Source organism: Mauremys mutica, chromosome 1, assembly GCF_020497125.1.
Source record: "Mauremys mutica isolate MM-2020 ecotype Southern chromosome 1, ASM2049712v1, whole genome shotgun sequence".
Lineage (NCBI taxonomy): Eukaryota > Metazoa > Chordata > Testudines > Geoemydidae > Mauremys > Mauremys mutica.
Window position 1 is genome coordinate 328352355 of NC_059072.1, and position 22012 is coordinate 328374366.

The following is a 22012-nucleotide window of genomic DNA, read 5'->3' on the forward strand; positions in this document are numbered from 1 at the left end:
AAGGGTGCTCATTGTATTAAAATCTGAGTAATTTAACAATCCTCTGGTTTATTCTTTGGATAGGGTCCTATGGCACAAACAGGTCCAGTAATCTCATAGCAAACAAGTCCAGAAGCAGCAAAATGAAGCAAACATCACAGCATACTTCTTGCTTCCATAAATTTATAGGTTAACCTGCAAAAATATAAGCAAACAAAGAGCAAAGGACTCTAACCAGACCTTATTGGTTAGTACATACTGTGCATTTATTTCTGAGAATTGTCTCACTGGGGAATGATGAGCCCTTTGTGTGCAAGGGGTGGTTGGGTCAGTGTCTAGGCACAGGGACGCGGCGTTGAGTGATTGCTCCCAAACTGATTTGGCACCAGGCCAGAAAGGAAACCCAGCCCAGCTTTCCTGGGTATAAAGCGCCCTGGTGCCTGGGGCTGCTAGTCACTCACAAGCTTCTCCCTGGGTAGATCCAGAGCTGATACTTCACCATGCAGCCTGTCATCCATGCAGGGCTCTGCCTGCTCCTCTGCTGCTGCTTCCAAGATGCAGGGGCACATGCCGTACGTTGGTACACCGAAACCATCACTGTATCCAATGGAGGCCAATGGGGTGAATGGGGGGAAAAGGAGTTTTGCCCCCTTGGATTTGCAAATGGATTTGAACTGAAGGTAAAATTCTTCCCAGCTCCTTGCCACTGCCTCAACCCCCTGGGCACTCATCACCCAGGCTCTCAGCAAAAACTTCTCTTGACTCAAGGCTGTTTATGGGTTTTTCAAAATCCTCTCTTCCTTAGACTCTGGTCAGCCATTGGCATACAGGGAAACTGAGTTTATTAAAGGATGTGTTGCAGGAAATGTCTGGGACCCCAGAGCTAGGGCAGAAAGGAGATGAGAACACAATTGGGTTAATGGGACTTTGCCTTGGGCTCAACCAGAAACATCTGTCAAAGCAGAGAGGGCCAGGGGGTGCAGGGGCAGAGTTAGGAGATGATACTAAAAGAGCTAAATCTGTCTGGCTTGGGTGAGCCGCGAGTAAGAGGTGGGGATGTGACCACTCTCTGTAAGTACCTGAAAGGTGTTAACATGAAAGGGGGTGGGGAGAGTAGGAGGAAGGGAATAAAATGAGTGAAGGAAGTTTGAGTTGAAACTCATTCTGAGGGAGGCCTCCACTAGAAAGTTTTGCCAGCAGAGCTATGCCTGTTAAGGATGTGATTTATTTTCATTTTTTGAAAATATTTCTAGTCTGGCAAAAGTCCCAGTAGATGTGCCCAAAGTGCTGCTGCCAGGCCAGTATATTTTCCTCACCAAACTGGAATAAGCTATACCAGCAAAAGTATTTTTTTGCTACTACAGTTACGGCTACACAAGGAGGACATTGCGAGTAAGGCTAGAACAGCAAAACTATTCTAATGTAGACTAGGCCTCAGGTTTCCCTGCCAGAAAAGGAACTGTTAGTCTGTGGAGTAAGGGAATGAGTGGGAGTCCCATCACCACTGCAGTTAAATCCAGCCTGGATATCTCCCCTCTCTAACTGCTGTGAATGTGTGTTGCTGCAAGAGTGGAAATCCAGTGTGGGGGTTATGGGTAGAAGCAGCCTGCTCACTCTTCCCAGCTGGGATCCAGGGTCTCTGCCTGACAGAGTGGATGTCAAAGAGGTGGAAAACATAAAGGGGCATAACAGTAACTCCTCACTTAACGTTGTAGCTATGTTCCTGAAAAATGCTATTTTAAGTGAAACGATGTTAAGTGAATCCAATTTCCCCATAAGAATTAATATAAATAAGGGGATTAGGTTCCAGGGAAATTTTTTTTGCCAGACAAAAGACTGTGTGTGTGTGTGTGTATATCTATATAACTATCTATATCTATATATATACACATACAATGATTGTGAAATGTGGTTGAGGTGGTGGAGTCAAAGGGTGGGATATTTCCCAGGGAATGCCTTACTGCTAAATGACAAGTTTCAGAGTGGTAGCCATGTTAGTCTGTATCAGCAAAAACAATGAGGAGTCCTTGTGGCACCTTAGAAACTAACAAATTTATTTGGGCATAAGCTTTCATGGGCTAGAACACATCTGATGAAGTGAGTTTTAGCCCACGAAAGCTTATGGCCAAATAAATTTGTTAGTCTCTAAGGTGCCACAAGGACTCCTCATTGTTTTTACAGCTAAATGATGAACTAGCACTCAGCTGAGCCCTCAAGGGTTAACACATTGTTAATATAACCTCACACTCTGCAAGGCAGCACAAACAGAGGGAGGAGATACAGCATGGCAGACAGAGACAGAGACAGACACCCTGTGCATGAGAGAGAGAGAAAGAGACCTGCATTGCTGGACATTTTCCTTTCTTTTAAAAAATGCAGTTAATTTAATAACAGGTATTTGGGAGGGTTTATTTCAGGGATCAGCAACCTTTGGCACACGGCCCGTCAGGGAAAGCAGCTGGCGGTTTCTTTACCTGCAGTTCACCATTCCAGGGCAATGGGGGCTGCGGGAAGTGGCATGGGCCAAGGGATGTGCTGGATGCTGCTTCCTGCAGCCCCCATTGGCCTGGGACAGTGAACCGTGGCCAGTGGGAGCTGCGATCAGCTGAACCTACGGACGCTGCAGGTAAACAAACCAGCCTGCCTGACCAGAGGCTTCCCCTGAGGGGCCGTGTGCTGAAGGTTGCCAATCCCTGGTTTATTGGCTTGAGGGTGGGATTCCTAACCCTTCTCCTCCCAATTTGTACCTGTGCCACCATCTCCTGTACCCCTCTCCTAGGTGGAGCCTGAACAAGGCGCCGGGATAATGTTTGATGACACGGCTTTGAATGGCATTCGCCTGTACTGCACTGACGGCTCAGTCATCGAGTCCACGGTGGGGCCGTGAGTAGCTCTTTGGTTTCTCTCCCATCCCTCCTGCTCTGCAAGTGCAGAGAGAATAACCATGAACAGTGCCATTTGCACAGGGTCTCTTCTCTGACTATTCCCTCTGCTTGGAGGTAATCTGTAAAGGAAAATTAAAATAGGGCATTGGCTGTTTCTTCTTCTTTATGATGGACACAGCTGGCCATTTCATGTTAAAATTCAGATCTTGTGTGCTCTGGAAGTTGCTGTGAAGGACTGGAGAGAACCAGTGAAACGATACCAGACCCAGAGTCCAGTGTGAAATCTACAGCAATTGGGGGGTGGGGAAAGGAATTTTTCGCTACATCCTTTCATATTCTTTGGGCAAAATCCTGGCCCTACTGGAATGAGTGGGATTTTGCCATTGACATTGTTGTCAGTTTGTGGCTGTGAGTTGCACCGGCTCTGGCCAGGTAGCTGGTATAGCAGACCTCGATCGAATTGCCCAAGAAGACCAAAGACTTGGTTCAGTGGTGAAGGCACTCGGTCAGCTTTACTGTCAACAAAGCACGGTACTAGTATCCCATAGACTCTATAGGAACACTAATACATGTATGTCCATGACAACGGACCGGCTCAGTAGGTGGCGTGACTTTCCGTTTCCCCCTAGGCCAGACAGACAGCCCCTCTGTGACCCCTCTTTCACACACTGATACATTCAAGTTACGTATTATCCTTCAGATGTGGTTAGTTATCAACCCTATCTCTTGTACTTCCTGATTCGAACAAAATATTTTCATCTATCATCCCATCCTGTCCTCCCTCCTTGTTTTACTTGGGGTCAGCGTGTATCACATGCCAGAGGACGTCTCCATCATGGCGTTCCCTTCCCCAGCTTCTCTGATCTTGCTCTCTCCTGCCCATTGCTTCCTCTTCCTGTCTGACTCTTTCCCCGTCTTTAAATAGCTCCTGAGTCCTGGTCACTTGCTGATTTTTTTGTTCTGTGTTTGGTAACTTTCCACAGCTTAAAAAACCCCATCCCCTAAGACAGAGGAGGAAGTATTATTTGCATTGGAATGCAGTTACTCTTTTGCATAACTTTGGCAAGGTCAAAGCATTGTCATTAACATTAAGTAGCTCCCCATTGTCTTCAGTCTGGAGAATATTTGGTGTGTGTCCTCTCAGCAGTGGTAGATGTACATACAGAGAGACAGTTATGATACAGCAGTTTTTCATAGTAACATTTCATCATAACTCAGTAATATCAACCAGACCTGATAAGTTCTACACACATTTCCCCAAATTATCACTCAAGGCTCATCTCATGAGTCCCCAGGGAGTCCTCCAGCAAAACCAAGGAAGACCAGGCTTGCCACTTCTGAGATTTCTAAGGTTAAATACAAGCAAGAAAAAACACTACCCAAGAAAAAGAAAACAAAACACCCCAGGTCCTTTCAGTCCTGTTTTCAGGTCACTGCTGTGTGTCCTATGAACACTGGGCTTGGCGCACAGTAGCTAGGATGACTGGTGCCCAGTGGTGGGTAGCAGATCCTGAGTAAGTCTCAGGTAATTATTTTCTTCTCTGGCAGGTGGGGCGATTGGACTGGGGTCCAAAGGTGCCCCAACAGCAACCTGATCTCCTTCTCACTGAGAGTAGAACCGCCCCAGGCATGGGGTGATAACACGGCGGCCAACAACATCCAGTTCACATGCTCAGATGGGACCGGGCTGATGGGCACCTCACTTTCCTGGGGTGATTTTAGCCCATGGAGCAATCGCTGCAGCTCTGGAGGCATTTGTGGGATCCAGACGAAGGTGGAGTTTTTCCAGGGCCTGGACGATGATACAACACTCAATGATGTGAAGTTCTTCTGCTGCGACTAAACAAGCACCCGTCCCTGCCCAACCCCCAACTCCAGCACCTGCCCATTAAACATCATTAAAATTTAGCTCTGCTTTTGAACAGGAAGGTGTCTGTCTTATTGATCCAAATTAGACATGTGATCATGTGCCATCTCCACATCTACAACGGAATGCTGGATTGTAAGGAGAGCCAGGAGGAGAGGAGACAGGGAGGAGCATGGAAGGGGAGAGATAATGTCTCAGATAAGGACGGAGAAGGGAGGCAAGGCCATAGTGGGTAGAAAGGGGTTTTTTAAGATGTTGGGAACCAAGTAATTTTATTTTAAAAATTGTTAAAATTTGTTGTTCAGAGAACCAAGAAACGACTGGGGTCAAATCTTGTGTGTGTGAGACTGATTTTTGTAAAGAAGTAGACAATGAAAGATTCAAAAAGGTAAATGATTTACAGCTGTGTGTGTTTCCAAATATGGCATGCTTCACAGGATCGCCAATAAAATTATGCAATTACACAATTTTACAACTTGTTAAAGTTGCAACACCAAACACAACAAATCCAGGCAATGCTACATAGACATAACATGTTAGGGTGTGAGTAACAGTAATACAATAAGAGAAGGTATACATGAATAGAGAGAGGAACGGCATTGGGGGTGAGTAAAAAAGCAGAGGGGTAAGGTTGAATGGAAGCATGGCATTATTTGAATTATCTGAACATTTTTAATCCACATGTATCTAGAAACAGGGTCCAAATTTCTTCGACTTCATATAATTGATCTCTGTGGCTGTTGGAGGACTTTCCCTTCCCCCCGCATTCCCTGGTTCTTGTCATTCAGACAAAAAACAGAAGACCAGAAGTCTGAAGTGCAGGCAATGCTATACTTATTCGGGTTAATTTCAATTAACGCTAGGATAAGATACAAGAGTATCAAAAAGTCAAACCCAAAATTCTATCTTAGGCTGACAAACAAGCCTATATACTAACAGTAGCAATATCCTATTCTTTCTTTGGCTCTTACTCAGCCATGTCCTCATGCCACTGCTCTGTTATGGGCATAAGCCTGACCAACCATTTTTGTAAAACGTATGCACTTGATAATCATTGGAGCCTTTAAGAACCAAAGCTTTTGTGACGCAGTTAAACCAGCTTGGCAGGTAAATATCTTTGGATGCAATTTTCAGCTGAGGTTTGACTGATAAAGCCAAGCATTATTTTCTATCCACAGCTACCGGATACTGGACAGTCCCACAGCACCTGCACCTGGGTTCCTTTTTCTTTGTTATAGGGCCAACTAACATCAGAGGGTAAGGCCTTTATCTTGGGCAATCTCTGCGGTGTCCAATACATTTTGAATTAAATCTTTTGTTTTATTAAATGGAGCCTGAGATCCAGAGAAGCATTTTTGACATTACATAATATGCTTTGGCACAGGGTTCCTTTCAAGGGCTGTGACCAATCCTCTTCAGCACTTTCACAAGGAACTCCAGACTAACGGAGTTCCTCTTCATTAGGGGCCCAATCTTAATAATTGTCTCTCTTAACACCCATTCAGGAAAGTGACTCCCACTATTTTAGTCACCTGGTGTTCCTTGCTGTGCTTTAGGGGACACCAGGGTTTGAAACAGGCCAAATAATCACTGTTGTGAACTATGCCTGTTTCATCATGAAAGAAAAACAAAATCAGTGAAAAAAAAGGAGAAAGAATAAACAAGGGTTATTTCCATTACAATCTCTTTGATCTTGTTGGGGCACAGCTGGCTCCTCAGACAGATCGCTAGGCAACCCAGCAAGCTCAGCTGGACCCACTGAGCCCTCTCCAAATGTTTGTACTGCCTGATTGGGCAGGGGAACCAACTGGCTGCTACTTGAGCCTTGCAGCAGCTGCTCTACATGTATTACATCTGTACTTACAGCTGCTTTCTACTCCAGCCATTGTGCCACGCCCTGCTCCAGTCCCAGCCAACCTGCTCTATTCTGGTTCTTAACTCCTGGCTCCGATGGACTCTTGGCTATATCTCTGACTGACTCCAATTTACCCTTTGGGTGCTGACCTTCAGCTTGGTCCCTTGACTCTGACACCAGCTTCACCTTTGGATTGGTGCCTGATTCCATGCTTGTCATTATCTGAATTGCCACCACAATCACCAAGTGAGGTCTGCTCCCCTTACTAGGTAGGCCACCCATGACCCAGCAGTTCACAGGTATGTCTCTCCATGGACAGCTTTTAATAGAGATTATGTCTTCATAGGCCCGCTTCTGGTGGTGGTGGTGTTCTCTAGGAAAGTCAAGATCAAACAAATCAGTTGTAAAATTAACAGCTAGTTCTGTTCTAATGAATCCTAGATGACTAGATGGGCAAAGGGCTTTTTGTTTAAGGGGTAGGTGTTGCCTGTTTAGTTCATAATGGATAACAAACAGTTTATAAATAGGTAACAGTGTGGTCTTAACATTAATTTCAAGTGTCATTTGCTATTTTTCTCCATTTAACTTTTGCCCCTTTCCAGGAGGATATAGTTTAAACCATTTCAATATCCTGTTAAAATCATCACCAGGGTAAATCTAATTCCTTGGCAGTGCTTTGCTGTTGAAGTGTTGGTGATATTATGATGTGGCAGAATCAGTGATTGTTCCTTCTTGATGCTGTATTGTTCTTTGTCTTGCTGCTGTTTGCTTGCTTGAAAGAAATGAGACTATTGAGACAGAAGTGCTGTCAAAGTTGAGAGATGGAAGCTGAGAGTGCTGCCTGCCTGAAAGAGAGACCACTGGGACTCCCCACTTTGCACCCGACAGCTCCCTCTGGCTCTTAGGGTTGGGGGGTCTGCGTGCTGCTGACACCTGCAAGCCCCGCTCCGTGGCTCGGGCAGCTCCCATTGGTGCCTCACACAGGTCCTGCTTGGCAAACAGAGAATTCTATGGAAGACTTCTTCTCTCCAGGTCTGGTCTCCTCAGCCCTCTGGTCTGTCTCAGATTCCCTCGAGGCAAGGCCTTGGCTTCCTGGAATCCCCTCTGGTTCACAGTCCTACTCGAGCCCACAGAGCAGAGTTTTGGCTACTCTCTCTAGCAGCATCTTCAAGCGTCAATCAAGAAATCCCCCCAACAGTAATTTAATTTGCTTGATTTTTATACTCTCTTTCCTCAAAGGAGTCAAGTCTTAAAAGCATGCACCGTGGACATGTGGCTACTAATTTTTACTTACTTAATACTTTAGGAGGAGACTGCAAAGTGGTGCCAACTGAACATTACCCCCCATTCACTCCCTTATCAATCATTCACTTCAGCCCCCTGTGTGATGTCCTTCAACAGAGTTGAGATGTCCTGGTCAGCCCATTCTCCACTCAGGCTGTTCTACATGTGTTGTTTTCTTTCAAGTGGACATATTTGCTGACTCAAAGATCAGTATTGATCATACATGCAGCACGGAGCCAGTCAGTTTCACCTCTGCCATCTGCCTGATGCTAAGAGAAGGATTTTGCTCCCAGAATCCTCTTTCACAGTTCAGTCATGTCAAGCCATGTTCTCACCATTCATTCAGTATGGCCACACCAATTCCACACCACCCCAAAAATAATCATCATAGCCTTTAAGTGCCAAAGCTTTTCTGGTGTAGTTAAACTACAGGTAAATTAGCAGGTAAATATCTTTGGATATAATTTTCAGCTGAGGTTTGACTGCTGAAGCAAAGCATTGTTTTCTATCCACCTCTTTCCACAGCTACCTGATCCTGGACAGTTCCACAGTATATGCATCAGGGTTCCTTTTTCTTTCTTACAGTGCCAACTAACATCAGAGAATAAGGCCTTTATCTTGGGCAATCCTGTGGTGTCCAATACATTTTGAACAAAATCTTTTGTTGTATTAAATGGAGCCTGAGATCCAGAGAAGCATTTTTAACATTACATAATATGCTTTGGCACTGGGTTTCTTTCAAGGGCTGTGACCAATCCTCTTCAGCACTTTCACAAGGAACTCCAGACTAACGGAGTTCCTCTTCATTAGGGGCCCAATCTTAATAATTGTCTCTCTGAGCACCCATTCAGGAAAGTGACTCCCACTATTTTAGTCACATGGTGTTCTTTGCTGTGCCCATTGCCCATTTAATTCCATTCCATTCTGTTATTTGACATATAACATCATACCAGGAACACATTTTAGATCTTATATTCTCTACAGCTTTTTCAATAATTTTATATTTTCGAGCAAGTGCATTTTTTTTTACAATTATTACACATCTGGTTGATTGTTCTATTGTTACATTACCCAAGTTTTCTTAATTAAGGTGCCCCATTTTCATTGGGCTCCTATTATTTGTTTCCATCCCTCTCCGGGTATTCACCATAGTCCATTCCCTTCTGGCACTATTTCATAGTACCCTGTTTCATTTCCCCAGGCACTTGCATATACTACCGCTTCTTGTACCTCTCCATTAACTATACCGGAAAGGACAAGGGTGCACTGGTTTATGGTACATGCATGCACTTGCACCTTCCAGGTATTTTGGAACAATTGATTAATATAGGAGTAATAACTCAATGCCCAATTAAGTGTGTTTAGCCAATGACCTCTCTGACTTTATTTCAAGATATTTTTTCATTGTTCTCTGAAGATTCCCTGGGCTTTTATACACACTTTTTTCTCCAGGACAATTCTGAACTGATATTTTTTATTTGCTTAACACTTTTTAAAAACACTTTTCCCCAGGAGTTCACTTAGTTCCAATACAGAGTATCCCATTTTTTAATCCATTTTTTCTCCTTGCTCCCGAGTGTGTGCCGATTGTACTTTTGTAGGTATAAGCAGAGTCAGGATGAGCTCTACCCTGACATCTGGTGGTGAATTATGGCGAGTGTGGAAAAGAATTTCAGGGGCTGATCTTGTTTGCATAGGCACACCCACCCCGCCTAGCATAAGTCCACAGCAGCCCAAAATGGTCACTTTGACAGCTGTGGGATCCCCAATTTCTCTGTTATTGTTACCCCGATTATGTGAATGAGGGACTATGAAACTGTTTTATGACAGAGGGTCTCACCATCAACTAAGGAGCACTTGCTAGACAAGGGATAAGGGTTCCAAAACACAGTGAATTGAGAGAGGTTTGGGACTGGTATGTGTATCTGGTAGTATGGGCCCACCAATTGCACTGTGTTCTCTCTCCACTGTTGAATAGCAGAGCTAATTTTGATTCCATTAGAAGTCTAGCTAGAGGCTGTTGAGCTGAGTTCACTTTGAGCCAATGGTGCACCAGCACTGGGGCTCCCCTGCTACAAGCTGAAATCACTAAAAGAGCTAAACTTACTGAGCTGAGTGCTGTGTTAACTAGTGAGGGAGCCTGAAGATACATCGCTAAGCAGCTGGCAGAGTGGAGCCCACGGAACAGTGAGCGGAGCAGTTTGCGGGGACGGCTGGAGTGGCTCGTGGGTTGGCTGGAGGAATGGAGCGGCTGGTGGAGTGGAGCCATTCGTGGTGAAGGCTGCAGCAGAACTCCACGGAGAGGCGGGGCAGTCAGCCTCGAACCATGTAAAGTTTCCCTTAACACCTTGTGTGCCCTTCCTCATTTCCACCCAGGCTTGGGGGGATAAAACTCTGCAGATAAATTTTTGAACTCTGGTCAGGGACAGAGACTTTTGAGTTGTTGGACTTTGGGGTGATTGGACTTAAGACCTTAAGGGGAAAAGGACACTGCCAAAACTTACTTGGTGGGTCTTTTGCTCATGGTTTATGTTATGAATCCTGTTTGTGGTGTTTCCCCAATATGATGCCACATTGTTTCCCTCCTTTATTAAAAGGATTTTGCTACACTCAGACTCCGTGCTTGCGGGAGGGGAAGTATTGCCTCCTAGAGGCGCCCGGGAGGGAGTGGTGGTATGTAATTGTCCCAGGTCACTGGGTGGGGGCTTGAGCCGGTTTTGCATTGTGTTATTGAAACTGAAGCCCTGGATACTGAACCCAGCCCTTGTTGCTGCCAACTCAGAGGGGCAGAAGGGTCTGTGGAAGTAGAGAAAGAACTGACAGGAATTTGTAGGGGATCTTAATGCATGACAGTCTCTGTTAGCAAGAGTTAGGCTAACTGTAACCCTAATAACGTGAGATTTGTAGAAGTGAGGATTGTGTGAGGCGAGTGGAAAAGAACTGTGTGAGAAGTTGTTTTGACCTTGTGTAGATAATGTGTAGATAATATGAAATATAGACTGGAGTCTCTTAAGTGAGAAAAACAAGATATCAGGATGACCTATGTATGAACAAAATGCAGCTGTTGCTTATTATTGTCTGTAACAAAAGTATAAACGCTTGCTGTCATTGTTTACCTGTTGAGAGACCTGTCCGGGACTGGGGCGACCCTGTGTCCTAGGGCACTCCCTCCCCCAATTGCAATTGCTTGAGAAATAATAAAGTATCTGACTCTGCTGCACCCAAACAAAAAGTGAGAACTGAGTTTTTCTCCGACAGGTTACTTAGGGATTGGTTCCAAGTAGCTTTTCACAGTAAGGTTTACTTTGGCTGGGACTTCGATCGACTCTGTACCATTATCTACACCAATACTGGAATTTAGACTTTTTGAAAACTCTTTTGGAACTTTCCCCTCCCTTGGAGAGTTAACCCCGGAGGCTACATTCAGGTTTGGGACTTTTTTCTTCTATTTATTTGGTCTGTTAAGGGTTGAAACAGGGTAATTGAGTACTTTTATTGGCAGGTTTGTATTATTTTTCTATGCACCTGGTTCAATAACTACTAATTTACTATTTTTTAAAATGTACATTAAAAGCAGGAAGCCTGCTAAATAATCAGTGAGGCCACTGGGTGATCAGAGTTAATCTGAGGAACTGTCCCTGATTAAGATGTCATTAAAGGAGGTTTTGGAACAAATAAATGGTCAGTCTTTAGAATAGAGAAAGGTAAATAGTGGTGTTCTAGGGTCTGTACTGGGACCAGTACTGTTAAACATATTTATAAATGATCTGGAAAAAAGGGGCAAATAGTGAGATGGCAATATTTGCAGATGATAAAAAATACTCAAGATAGCTAAGCTTAAAACAGGGTGCAAAAAGTTACAAAGGGATTTTACAAAACTGGATGACTGGGCAAGAAACTGGCAGATGAAAATCAATGTTGATACATGCAAAATAAAACACATTGGAAAACATAATCCAGTTATACAAAATAATGGGGTTCAAACCAGTTGCCACCATCCAAGAAAGAAATCTTGGAATCATTGTGGATAGTTTTCTGAAAACATCCACCCAATGTGCAGCAGCCATCAAAAAGCTAACATAACGTTGGGAATCATTAGGAAAGTATTTCCTCTTTCATTATCTATTCCCTTTCTATCTTCATATAAATCCATGGTATGCCCACATCTTCAGTAAAATGTATTGGAATCAGAAAAGGCACAGGAAAAAAACCAAAAATGACCAGGGTCTGGAACAATTTCACATGAGAAAAGATTAATAAGGTTGGGACTTTTCAGCTTGGAAAAGAGATGACCAAGGAGGGAGTACGATAGAGGTCCATAAAATCATGACTAGTATCGAGAAAGTAAATAGGAACGTGTTATTTACTTTTTCATATAACACAAGAGCTAGGGATACTAAATAAAATTAATATGCAGCAGGTTTAAAATGAAAGGAAATATTTTCTTCACAGTTAACCTGTGGTACTTCTTTCTGAAGGACGTTGTAAAGGCCAAGACTGTAACAATTTAAAAAAAAAAAAAGAAAGAACCAAATAAATTAATGGAGGATAGGTCCTAATGGCTATTAGCCAGGATGGAATGGGATGGTGTCCCTAACCTCTGTTTGCCAGAAGTTGGGAAAGGGGAACAAAAATTGGATCATTTGATTATTGCCTGTTCTGTTTATTCTCTTTGAAGCACTGGGCATTGGCCACTATCAGAAAACAGAATACTGGGTGGGCTAGGTGGACCCTTAGTCTGACCCAGCAGGGTCATTCTTACGTTCTTAGAATTGTGCCCCTAATAAGGGTGCTCATTGTATTAAAATCTGAGTAATTTAACAATCCTCTGGTTTATTCTTTGGATAGGGTCCTATGGCACAAACAGGTCCAGTAATCTCATAGCAAACAAGTCCAGAAGCAGCAAAATGAAGCAAACTTCACAGCATACTTCTTGCTTCCATCAATTTATAGGTTAACCTGCAAAAATATAAGCAAACAAAGAGCAAAGGACTCTAAACAGGCCTTATTGGTTAGTACATACTGTGCATTTATTTCTGAGAATTGTCTCACTGGGGAATGATGAGCCCTTTGTGTGCAAGGGGTGGTTGGGTCAGTGTCTAGGCGCAGGGATGCGGCATTGAGTGATTGCTCCCAAACTGATTTGGCACCAGGCCAGAAAGGAAACCCAGCCCAGCTTTCCTGGGTATAAAGCTCCCTGGTGCTGGGGCTGCTAGTCACTCACAAGCTTCTCCCTGGGTAGATCCAGAGCTGATACTTCACCATGCAGCCTCTCATCTATGCAGGGCTCTGCCTGCTCCTCTGCTGCTGCTTCCAAGATGCAGGGGCGCGTAGGTACACCGAAACCATCACTGTATCCAATGGAGGCCAATGGGGTGAATGGGGGGAAATGGAGTTTTGCCCCCATGGATTCGCAAATGGATTTGAACTGAAGGTAAAATTCTTCCCAGCTCCTTGCCACTGCCTCAACCCCCTGGCCACTCATCACCCAGCCTCTCAGCAAAAACTTCTCTTGACTCAAGGCTGTGTCTGGGTTTTTCAAAATCCTCTCTTCCTTAGACTCTGGTCAGCCATTGGAATACAGGGCCACTGAGTTTATTAAAGGATGTGGAGCAGGAAATGTCTGTGACCCCAGAGCTGGGGCTGAAAAGAGATGAGAACACAATTGGGTTAATGGGACTTTGCTTTGGGTTCAGCCAGAAACATCTGTCAAAGCAGAGAGGGCCAGGGAGTGCAGGGGCAGAGTTAGGAGGCGATACTAAAAGAGCTAAATCTGTCCGGCTTGGGTGAACCGTGAGTAAGAGGTGGGGATGTGACTGTTGTCTGTAAGTATCTGAAGGGTGTTAGCATGGAAGGGGTGGGGAGTAGGAGGAAGGGAATAAAATGAGTGAAGGAAGTTTGACTTGAAACTCATTCTGAGGGAGGCCTCCACTAGAAAGTTTTGCCAGCAGAGCTATGCCTGTTAAGGATGTGATTTATTTTCATTTTTTGAAAATATTTCTATGCTGGCAAAAGTCCCCGTAGATGTGCCCAAAGTGCTGCTGCCAGGCCAGTATATTTTCCTCACCAAACTGGAATAAGCTAGACCAGCAAACGTATTTTTTTGCTACTACAGTTATGGCTACACAAGGAGGACATTGCGAGTAAGGCTAGAACAGCAAAACTATTCTAATGTAGACTAGGCCTCAGGTTTCCCTGCCAGAGAAGAAACTGTTAGTCTGTGGAGTAAGGGAATGAGTGGGAGTCCCATCACCACTGCAGTTAACTCCAGCCTGGATATCTCCCCTCTCTAACTGCTGTGAATCTGTGTGTTGCTGCAAGAGTGGAAATCCGGTGTGGGGGTTATGGGTAGAAGCAGCCTGCTCACTCTTCCCAACTGGGATCCAGGGTCTCTGCCTGACAGAGTGGATGTCAAAGAGGTGGAAAACATAAAGGGGCATAACAGTAACTCCTCACTTAATGTTGTAGTTATGTTCCTGAAAAATGCTATTTTAAGTGAAACAATGTTAAGTGAATCCAATTTCCCCATAAGAATTAATATAAATAGGGGGGTTAAGTTCCAGTGACATTTTTTTTGCCAGACAAAGGACTGTGTGTGTGTGTGTATATCTATATATCTATATATATCTATATATATACACATACAATGATTGTGAAGCATGGTTGAGGTGGTGGAATCAAAGGGTGGAAGAGGGTGGGATATTTCAAAGGGAATGCCTTACTGCTAAATGACAGGTTTCAGAGTGGTAGCCTGTATCAGCAAAAACAATGAGAAGTCCTTGTGGCACCTTAGAAACTAACAAATTTATTTGGGCATAAGCTTTCGTGGGCTAGAACACATCTGATGAAGTGAGTTTTAGCCCATGAAAGCTTATGGCCAAATAAATTTGTTAGTCTCTAAGGTGCCACAAGGACTCCTCATTGTTTTTACAGCTAAATGATGAACTAGCACTCAGCTGAGCCCTCAAGGGTTAACACGTTGTTAATATAACCTCACACTCTGCAAGGCAGCACAAATAGAGGGAGGAGATACAGCATGGCAGACAGAGACAGAGACACACACCATGTGCGTGAGAGAGCGAGAGAGACCTGCATTGCTGGACATTTTCCTTTCTTTTAAAAAATGCAGTTAATTTGATAAAGGTATTTGAGTGGGTTTATTTCAGGGATCAGCAACCTTTGGCACGCACCCCTTTAGGGAAAGCCGCTGGCGGGTCAGGGCGGTTTGTTTTCCTGCAGTTCACCATTCCAGTACAATGGGGGCAGCGGGAAATGGCATGGGCCAAGGGATGTGCTGGACGCTGCTTCCTGCAGCCCCCATTAGCCTGGGACAGTGAACCGTGGCCAGTGGGAGCTGCGATTAGCTGAACCTATGGACGCTGCAGGTAAACAAACCAGCCTCCCTGACCAGTGGCTTCCCCTGAGGGGCCGTGTGCTGAAAGTTGCCAATCCCTGGTTTATTGGCTTGAGGGTGGGATTCCTAATCCTTCTCCTCCCAATTTGTACCTGTGCCACCATCTCCTGTACCCCTCTCCTAGGTGGAGGCTGAACAATGGCATGACGACACGGCTTTGAATGGCATTCGCCTGTACTGCACTGACGGCTCCGTCATCGAGTCCACAGTGGGGCCGTGAGTAGCTCTTTGGTTTCTCTCCCATCCCTCCTGCTCTGCAAGTGCAGAGAGAATAACCATGAACAGTGCCATTTGCACAGGGTCTCTTCTCTGACTATTCCCTCTGTTTGGAGGTAATCTGCAAAGGAAAATTAAAATAGGGCATTGGCTGTTTCTTCTTCTTTATGATGGACACAGCTGGCCATTTCATGTTAAAATTCAGATCTTGTGTGCTCTGGAAGTTGCTGTGAAGGACTGGAGAGAACCAGTGAAACGATACCAACCCCAGAGTCCAGTGTGTAATCTACAGCAATTGGCGGGTGGGAAAAGGAATTTTTCACTACATCCTTTCATATTCTTTGGGTGAAATCCTGGCCCTACTGGAATGAGTGGGATTTTGCCATTGACATTGTTGTCAGTTCGTGGCTGTGAGTTGCACCAGCTCTGGCCAGGTAGCTGGTACAGCAGACCTCGATCAAACTGCCCAAGAAGACCAAAGACTCGGTTCAGTGGTGAAGGCACTTGGCCAGGTTTACTGTCAACAAAGCATGGTACTAGTATCCCATAGACTCTACAGGAACACTAATACATGTATGCCCATGACAACGGATCAGCTCAGTAAGTGGCATGACTTTCTGTTTCCCCCTAGGCGAGACAGACAGCCCCTCTGTGACCCCTCTTTCACACACTGATATATACAAGTTACGTATTCTCCTTCTGATGTGGTTAGTTATCAACCCTGCCCCTCGTACCTCCTAGTTCGAACAAACCATTTTCATCTATCATCCCATCCTGTCCTCCCTCCTTGTTTTACTTGGGTTCAGCATGTATCACATGCCAGAGGACTTCTCCCTCATGGCGTTCCCTTCCCCAGCTTCTCTGATCTTGCTCTCTCCTGCCCATTGCTTCCTCTTCCTGTCTGACTCTTTTCCCGTCTTTAAATAGCTCCTGAGTCCTGGTCACTTGCTGATTTTTTTGTTCTGTGTTTGGTAACTTTCCACAGCTCAAAAAACCCCTCCCCTCAGACAGAGGAGGAAGTATTTTTTGCATTGGAATGCAGTTACTCTTTTGCATATCTTTGGCAAGGTCAAAGCATTGTCATTAACATTAAGTACCTCCCCATTGTCTTCAGTCTGGAGAATATTTGATGCGTGTCCTCTCAGCAGTGGTGGGTGCACATACAGAGAGACAGTTATGATACAGCAGTTTTTCATAGTAACATTTCATCATAACTCAGTAATATCAACCAGACCTGATAAGTTCTACACACATTTCCCCAAATTATCACTCAAGGCTCATCTCATGAGTCCCCCAGGGAGTCCTCCAGCAAAACCGAGGAAGACCAGGCTTGCCACTTCTGAGATTTCTAAGGTTAAATACAAGCAAGAAAAAACACTACCCAAGAAAAAGAAAACAAAATACCCCAGGTCCTTCCAGGCCTGTTTTCAGGTCACTGCTGTGTGTCCTATGAACACTGGGCTTGGCGCACAGTAGCTAGGATGACTGGTGCCCAGGGGTGGGTAGCAGATCCTGAGTAAGTCTCAGGTAATTATTTTCTTCTCTGGCAGGTGGGGCGAGTGGACTGGGGTCCAAAGGTGCCCCAACAGCAACCTGATCTCCTTCTCACTGAGAGTGGAACCGTCCCAGGGATGGGGCGATGACACGGCGGCCAACAACATCCAGTTCAGATGCTTAGATGGGACCACGCTGATGGGCACCTCACATTCCTGGGGTGATTTTAGCCCGTGGAGCAATCGCTGCAGGTCTGGGGGCATTTGTGGGATTCAGACGAAGGTGGAGGAATCCCAGGGCCATGGGGATGACACAGCACTCAATGATGTGAAGTTCTTCTGCTGCAACTAAACAAGCACCCGTCCCTGCCCAACCCCTAACACCAGCACCTGCCCATTAAACACCATTAAAGTTTAGCTCTGCTTTTGAACAGGAAGGTGTCTGTTTTATTGACCCAAGTCAGGCATGTGATCATGTGCCATCTCTACGTCTACAGGGGAACGCTGGATTCTGAGGAGAGCCAGGAGGAGAGGAGACAGGGAGGAGCATGGAAGCGGGAGAGATAATGTCTCAGATAAGGATGGAGAACGGAGGCATGGCCATAGTGGGTAGAAAGGGGTTTTTCAAGATGTTGGGAACCAAGTAATTTTATTCTAAAAATTTTAAAATTTGTTGTCCAGAGAACCAAGAAACGACTGGGGTCAAATCTTGTGTGTGTGACTGATTTTTGTAAAGAAGTAGACAATGAAAGATTCAAAAAGGTAAATGATTTACAGCTGTGTGTGTTTCCAAATATGGCATGCTTCACAGGATCGCCAATAAAATTATGCAATTACACAATTTTACAACTTGTCAAAGTTGCAAGATGAGATACAACAAATCCAGGCAATGCTACATAGACATAACTTGTTAGGATGTGAGGAACAGTAATACAGTAATAGAAGGCATACATGAATAGAGGGAGGGAGGGAACTGGGGGTGAGTGAAAAAGCAGAGGGATAAGGTTGAATGGAATCATGGCATTATTTGAGCTATCTCAACATTTTTATCCAAATGTATCAAGAAACAGGATCCAAATTTCTTCAACTTCACATAATTGATCTCTGTGGCTGTTGGAGAACTTTTCCTTCACCCCCCCTCCCCTGGTTCTTTTCATTCAGACAGAAAGCAGAAGACCAGAAGTCTGACGTGCAGGCAATGCTATACTTATTTGGGTTAATTCCGAGCACACATATCCATAGTTCTACACACCGGCGGAGTCTGTTTCCCAGCTGTGACACTGCAGAGCATTTACACCGTGTCCCCCTTCCCAGCTCTGAATCCTCAGAGCCTTGCTTGTGTCCCTGTTCCCCATTCTCCACCCCCTTAGTAGGCCCAAATATACTTGTAGTGCACACCCCTACTTACACTCCTTACAACTTATGGTCATGTTCTGTTTTGGAGGGTCATGAGTCTGGGGTCTTCATCCCACCTCTTTTGTATCCCACGGGAGGGGTAAGGAGTGAGGTTGTGTTCTGGCCACGACCAGCCTTTTCTTTGGCTTTTAGTGCCTCTCCCCTTCCCCTACCCCCCATTCCCTTTTGCCCCTCCTAAGTGGTTGCTTGACATTGGCTTGAGAAAGAAGCCAGGCAGCTTTCAGTGTGTGCTCATATATTACACTCCCACCATACCCTGTAACCCTTTAGTTCTATCCCTTATGTCTTCCCATTATACTAACAAACCCATGTGGCCAGGTAGAAGCAACACACACAGTGTTTTTGTCCTTTGTTCACACTTTAGTATAAGATATAAGAGTATCAAAAAATCAAACCCAAAATTCTATCTCAGGCTGACAAGCAAGCTTATACACTAACAGTGGCAATAAGCTATTCTTTCTTTGGCTGCTACTCAGCCAAGTCCAAATGCCACTGCTCTCTTTTGGGTGTAAGCCTACCCAACCATTTTTGTAAAAATTATGCACTAGATAATTGTTGGCACCAGGGGGCTACTACCCCTGAATGGATCTTTAATGGCTCCCAGGGGAGCAGATTACTGTCATACCAGTGGAAAAGGTCCACAGTAATTAACTTGCTTACACCGCAGTTTATTTGAGAAGGAGTTACACAAGCGGTATAGGGTTACATTAAGCACATAACTCGTATGTTAGACGTTAAAGAACTATACATTAAGAGCTATACATTCCTCTTAGCGAGCCTCTCTTTCACAAATATATACAAACAGGCTCTGTGCTAGCCTCACACAGGTCCTGCTTGGCAAACAGAGAATTCTATGGAAGACTTCTTCTCTCCAGGTCTGGTCTCCTCAGCCCTCTGGTCTGTCTCAGATTCCCTCGAGGCAAGGCCTTGGCTTCCTGGAAACCCCTCTGGTTCACAGTCCTACTCGAGCCCACAGAGCAGAGTTTTGGCTACTCTCTCTAGCAGCATCTTCAAGCGTCAATCAAGAAATCCCCCCAACAGTAATTTAATTTCCTTGATTTTTATACTCTCTTTCCTCAAAGGAGTCAAGTCTTAAAAGCATGCCCCGTGGGCAAGTGGCTACTAATTTTTACTTAATACTTTAGGAGGAGACTGCAAAGTGGTGCCAAGAGGAACATTACCCCACATTCACTCCCTTATCAATCATTCACTTCAGCCCCCTGTGTGATGTCCTTCAACAGGGTTGAGATGTCCTGGTCAGCCCATTCTCCACTAAGGCAGTTCTACACGTATTGTCTGTTTTCAAGTGGACATATTAGCTGACTCAAAGATCAGTATTGATCATACATGCAGCACGGAGCCAGTCAGTTTCACCTCTGCCATCTGCCTGATGCTAAGAGAAGGATTTTGCTCCCAGAATCCTTTTTCGCAGTTCAGTCATGTCAAGCCATGTTCTCACCATTCATTCAGTATGGCCACACCAATTCCACACCACCCCAAAAAGAATCATCGTAGCCTTTAAGAGCCAAAGCTTTTCTGGTGTAGTTAAACTACAGGTAAATTAGCAGGTAAATATCTTTGGATGCAATTTTCAGCTGAGGTTTGACTGCTGAAGCAAAGCATTGTTTTCTATCCACCTCTTTCCACAGCTACCTGATACTGGACAGTCCCACAACATATGGATCAGGGTTCCTTTTTCTTTGTTACAGTGCCAACAAACATCAGAGAATAAGGCCTTTATCTTGGGCAATCCCTGTGGTGTCCAATACATTTTGAACAAAATCTTTTGTTGTATTAAATGGAGCCTGAGATCCAGAGAAGCATTTTTAACATTACATAATATGCTTTGGCACTGGGTTTCTTTCAAGGGCTGTGACCAATCCTCTTCAGCACTTTCACAAGGAACTCCAGACTAACCGAGTTCCTCTTCATTAGGGGCCCAATCTTAATAATTGTCTCTCTGAACACCCATTCAGGAAAGTGACTCCCACTATTTTAGTCACATGGTGTTCTTTGCTGTGTCCATTGCCCATTTAATTCCATTCCATTCTGTTATTTGACATATAACATCATACTAGGAACACATTTTAGATCTTATATTCTCTACAGCTTTTTCAATAATTTTATATTTTCGAGCAAGTGCATTTTTTTTATAATTATTACACATCTGGTTGATTGTTCTATTGTTACATTACCCAAGTTTTCTTAATTAAGGTGCCCAATTTTCATTGGGCTCCTATTATTTGTTTCCATCCCTCTCCAGGTATTCACCATAGTCCATTCCCTTCTGGCACTATTTCATAGTACCCTGTTTCATTTCCCCAGGCACTTGCATATACTACCGCTTCTTGTACCTCTCCATTAGCTATACCAGAAAGGACAAGGGTGTACTGGTGTATGGTACATGCATGCACTTGCACCTTCCAAGTCTTTTGGAACAATTGATTAATATAGGAGTAATAATTCAATGCCCAGTTAAGTGTGTTTAGCCAATGACCTCTCTGATTTTGTTTCAAGATATTTTTTCATTGTTCTCCCAAGATTCCCTGGGCTTTTATACACACTTTTTTCTCCAGGACAATTCTGAACTGATATTTTTTATTTGCTTAACACTTTTTTAAAACACTTTTCCCCAGGAGTTCACTTAGTTCCAGTACAGAGTATCCCATTTTTTAATCCATTTTTTCCCCTTGCTCCCGAGTGTGTGCTTTTGTAGGTATAAGCAGAGTCAGGATGAGTTCTACCCTGTCATCTGGTGGTCAATTATGACGAGTGTGGAAAAGAATTTCAGGGGCTGATCTTGTTTGCATAGGCACACCCACCCCGCCTAGCATGAGTCCACAGCAGCCCAAAATGGTCACTTTGACAGCTGTGGGATCCCCAATTTCTCTGTTATTGGGGCAGGAGGAATAAAGTGTTGGTACCCCGATTATGTGAATGAGGGACTATGAAACTGTTTTATCACAGAGGGTCTCACCATCAACTAAGGAGCACTCGCTAGACAAGGGACATGGGTTCCAAAACCCAGTGAATTGAGAGAGGTTTGTGAGTGGTGGGCTGCTGCTGCTGGGTATGGAGCGAAGATCGGCGAGAGCCAGGAGTCCTGGTACCGCGGATCGGGACGGAAGACAACACCATCGTCAGCCCTAGAGCCAGAGGCATACTGGAGAAGACTCTGAAGGCCGCCGTCCACGCGCTCTACGTGGACACCCTGAGGAAAAATCCTGACCAGGGCAAGGCCTTCGAGGTGACCAGCAAGTGGGACTCCAGCAACCACTTCCTCCCCGCAGGCAGCTTCACCCGATTCGCCGACTGGCGGTTCATACGCCGCGCCCGGCTGAACTGCGTCCCTCTCAACGGAGCCATCCGCCACGGGAGCCCGACAAACGCTGCCGGAAGTGTGGCTACGCCATGGAGACCTTGCCCCACGTCCTATGCAGCTGCAAGCCCCACGCCAGAGCCTGGCAGCTGCGCCACAACGCTGTCCAGGACCGCCTGGTGAAGGCCATCGCCCGGCACCTGGGAAAGATCGCCGTCAATCGCGCCATTCCTGGCACCGACAGCCTGCTGCGCCCAGACATCGTCGTCACGGACGAGGATCGG

General features: G+C 45.0%; 2 protein-coding genes and 1 long non-coding RNA gene across 3 annotated transcripts; 2 read left to right on the forward strand and 1 right to left on the reverse strand.

The window, feature by feature from the left end:
• The first annotated feature begins 458 nt into the window (after positions 1 to 458).
• Positions 459 to 4786, forward strand: LOC123371245 (vitelline membrane outer layer protein 1-like). Its single transcript, XM_045018614.1, has 3 exons — positions 459 to 659; positions 2759 to 2862; positions 4413 to 4786. Exons 1-3 carry the CDS (start codon positions 480 to 482, stop codon positions 4705 to 4707), a joined length of 579 nt encoding a protein of 192 aa, XP_044874549.1. The 5' UTR covers positions 459 to 479; the 3' UTR covers positions 4708 to 4786.
• LOC123371268 lies at positions 4651 to 20756 on the reverse strand. Its single transcript, XR_006579740.1, has 2 exons — positions 20413 to 20756; positions 4651 to 6263 (listed from the first exon to the last, which is right to left on the reverse strand). It is a non-coding gene; the product is annotated as an uncharacterized LOC123371268 (long non-coding RNA).
• On the forward strand, positions 12888 to 17430 carry LOC123371263 (vitelline membrane outer layer protein 1-like). Its single transcript, XM_045018648.1, has 3 exons — positions 12888 to 13304; positions 15409 to 15500; positions 17051 to 17430. Exons 1-3 carry the CDS (start codon positions 13134 to 13136, stop codon positions 17343 to 17345), a joined length of 558 nt encoding a protein of 185 aa, XP_044874583.1. The 5' UTR covers positions 12888 to 13133; the 3' UTR covers positions 17346 to 17430.
• Positions 20757 to 22012: the final 1256 nt, after the last annotated feature.

Excerpts from the sequence above, each read along its gene's own strand:
- LOC123371245 (XM_045018614.1), top strand. The coding sequence starts at position 480 with ATGCAGCCTGTCATCCATGCAGGGCTCTGCCTGCTCCTCTGCTGCTGC. Across the intron at positions 660-2,758 it reads CAAATGGATTTGAACTGAAG|GTGGAGCCTGAACAAGGCGC; the intron begins GTAAAATTCTTC and ends CCCCTCTCCTAG. Across the intron at positions 2,863-4,412 it reads ATCGAGTCCACGGTGGGGCC|GTGGGGCGATTGGACTGGGG; the intron begins GTGAGTAGCTCT and ends CTTCTCTGGCAG.
- LOC123371263 (XM_045018648.1), top strand. The coding sequence starts at position 13,134 with ATGCAGCCTCTCATCTATGCAGGGCTCTGCCTGCTCCTCTGCTGCTGC. Across the intron at positions 13,305-15,408 it reads CAAATGGATTTGAACTGAAG|GTGGAGGCTGAACAATGGCA; the intron begins GTAAAATTCTTC and ends CCCCTCTCCTAG. Across the intron at positions 15,501-17,050 it reads ATCGAGTCCACAGTGGGGCC|GTGGGGCGAGTGGACTGGGG; the intron begins GTGAGTAGCTCT and ends CTTCTCTGGCAG.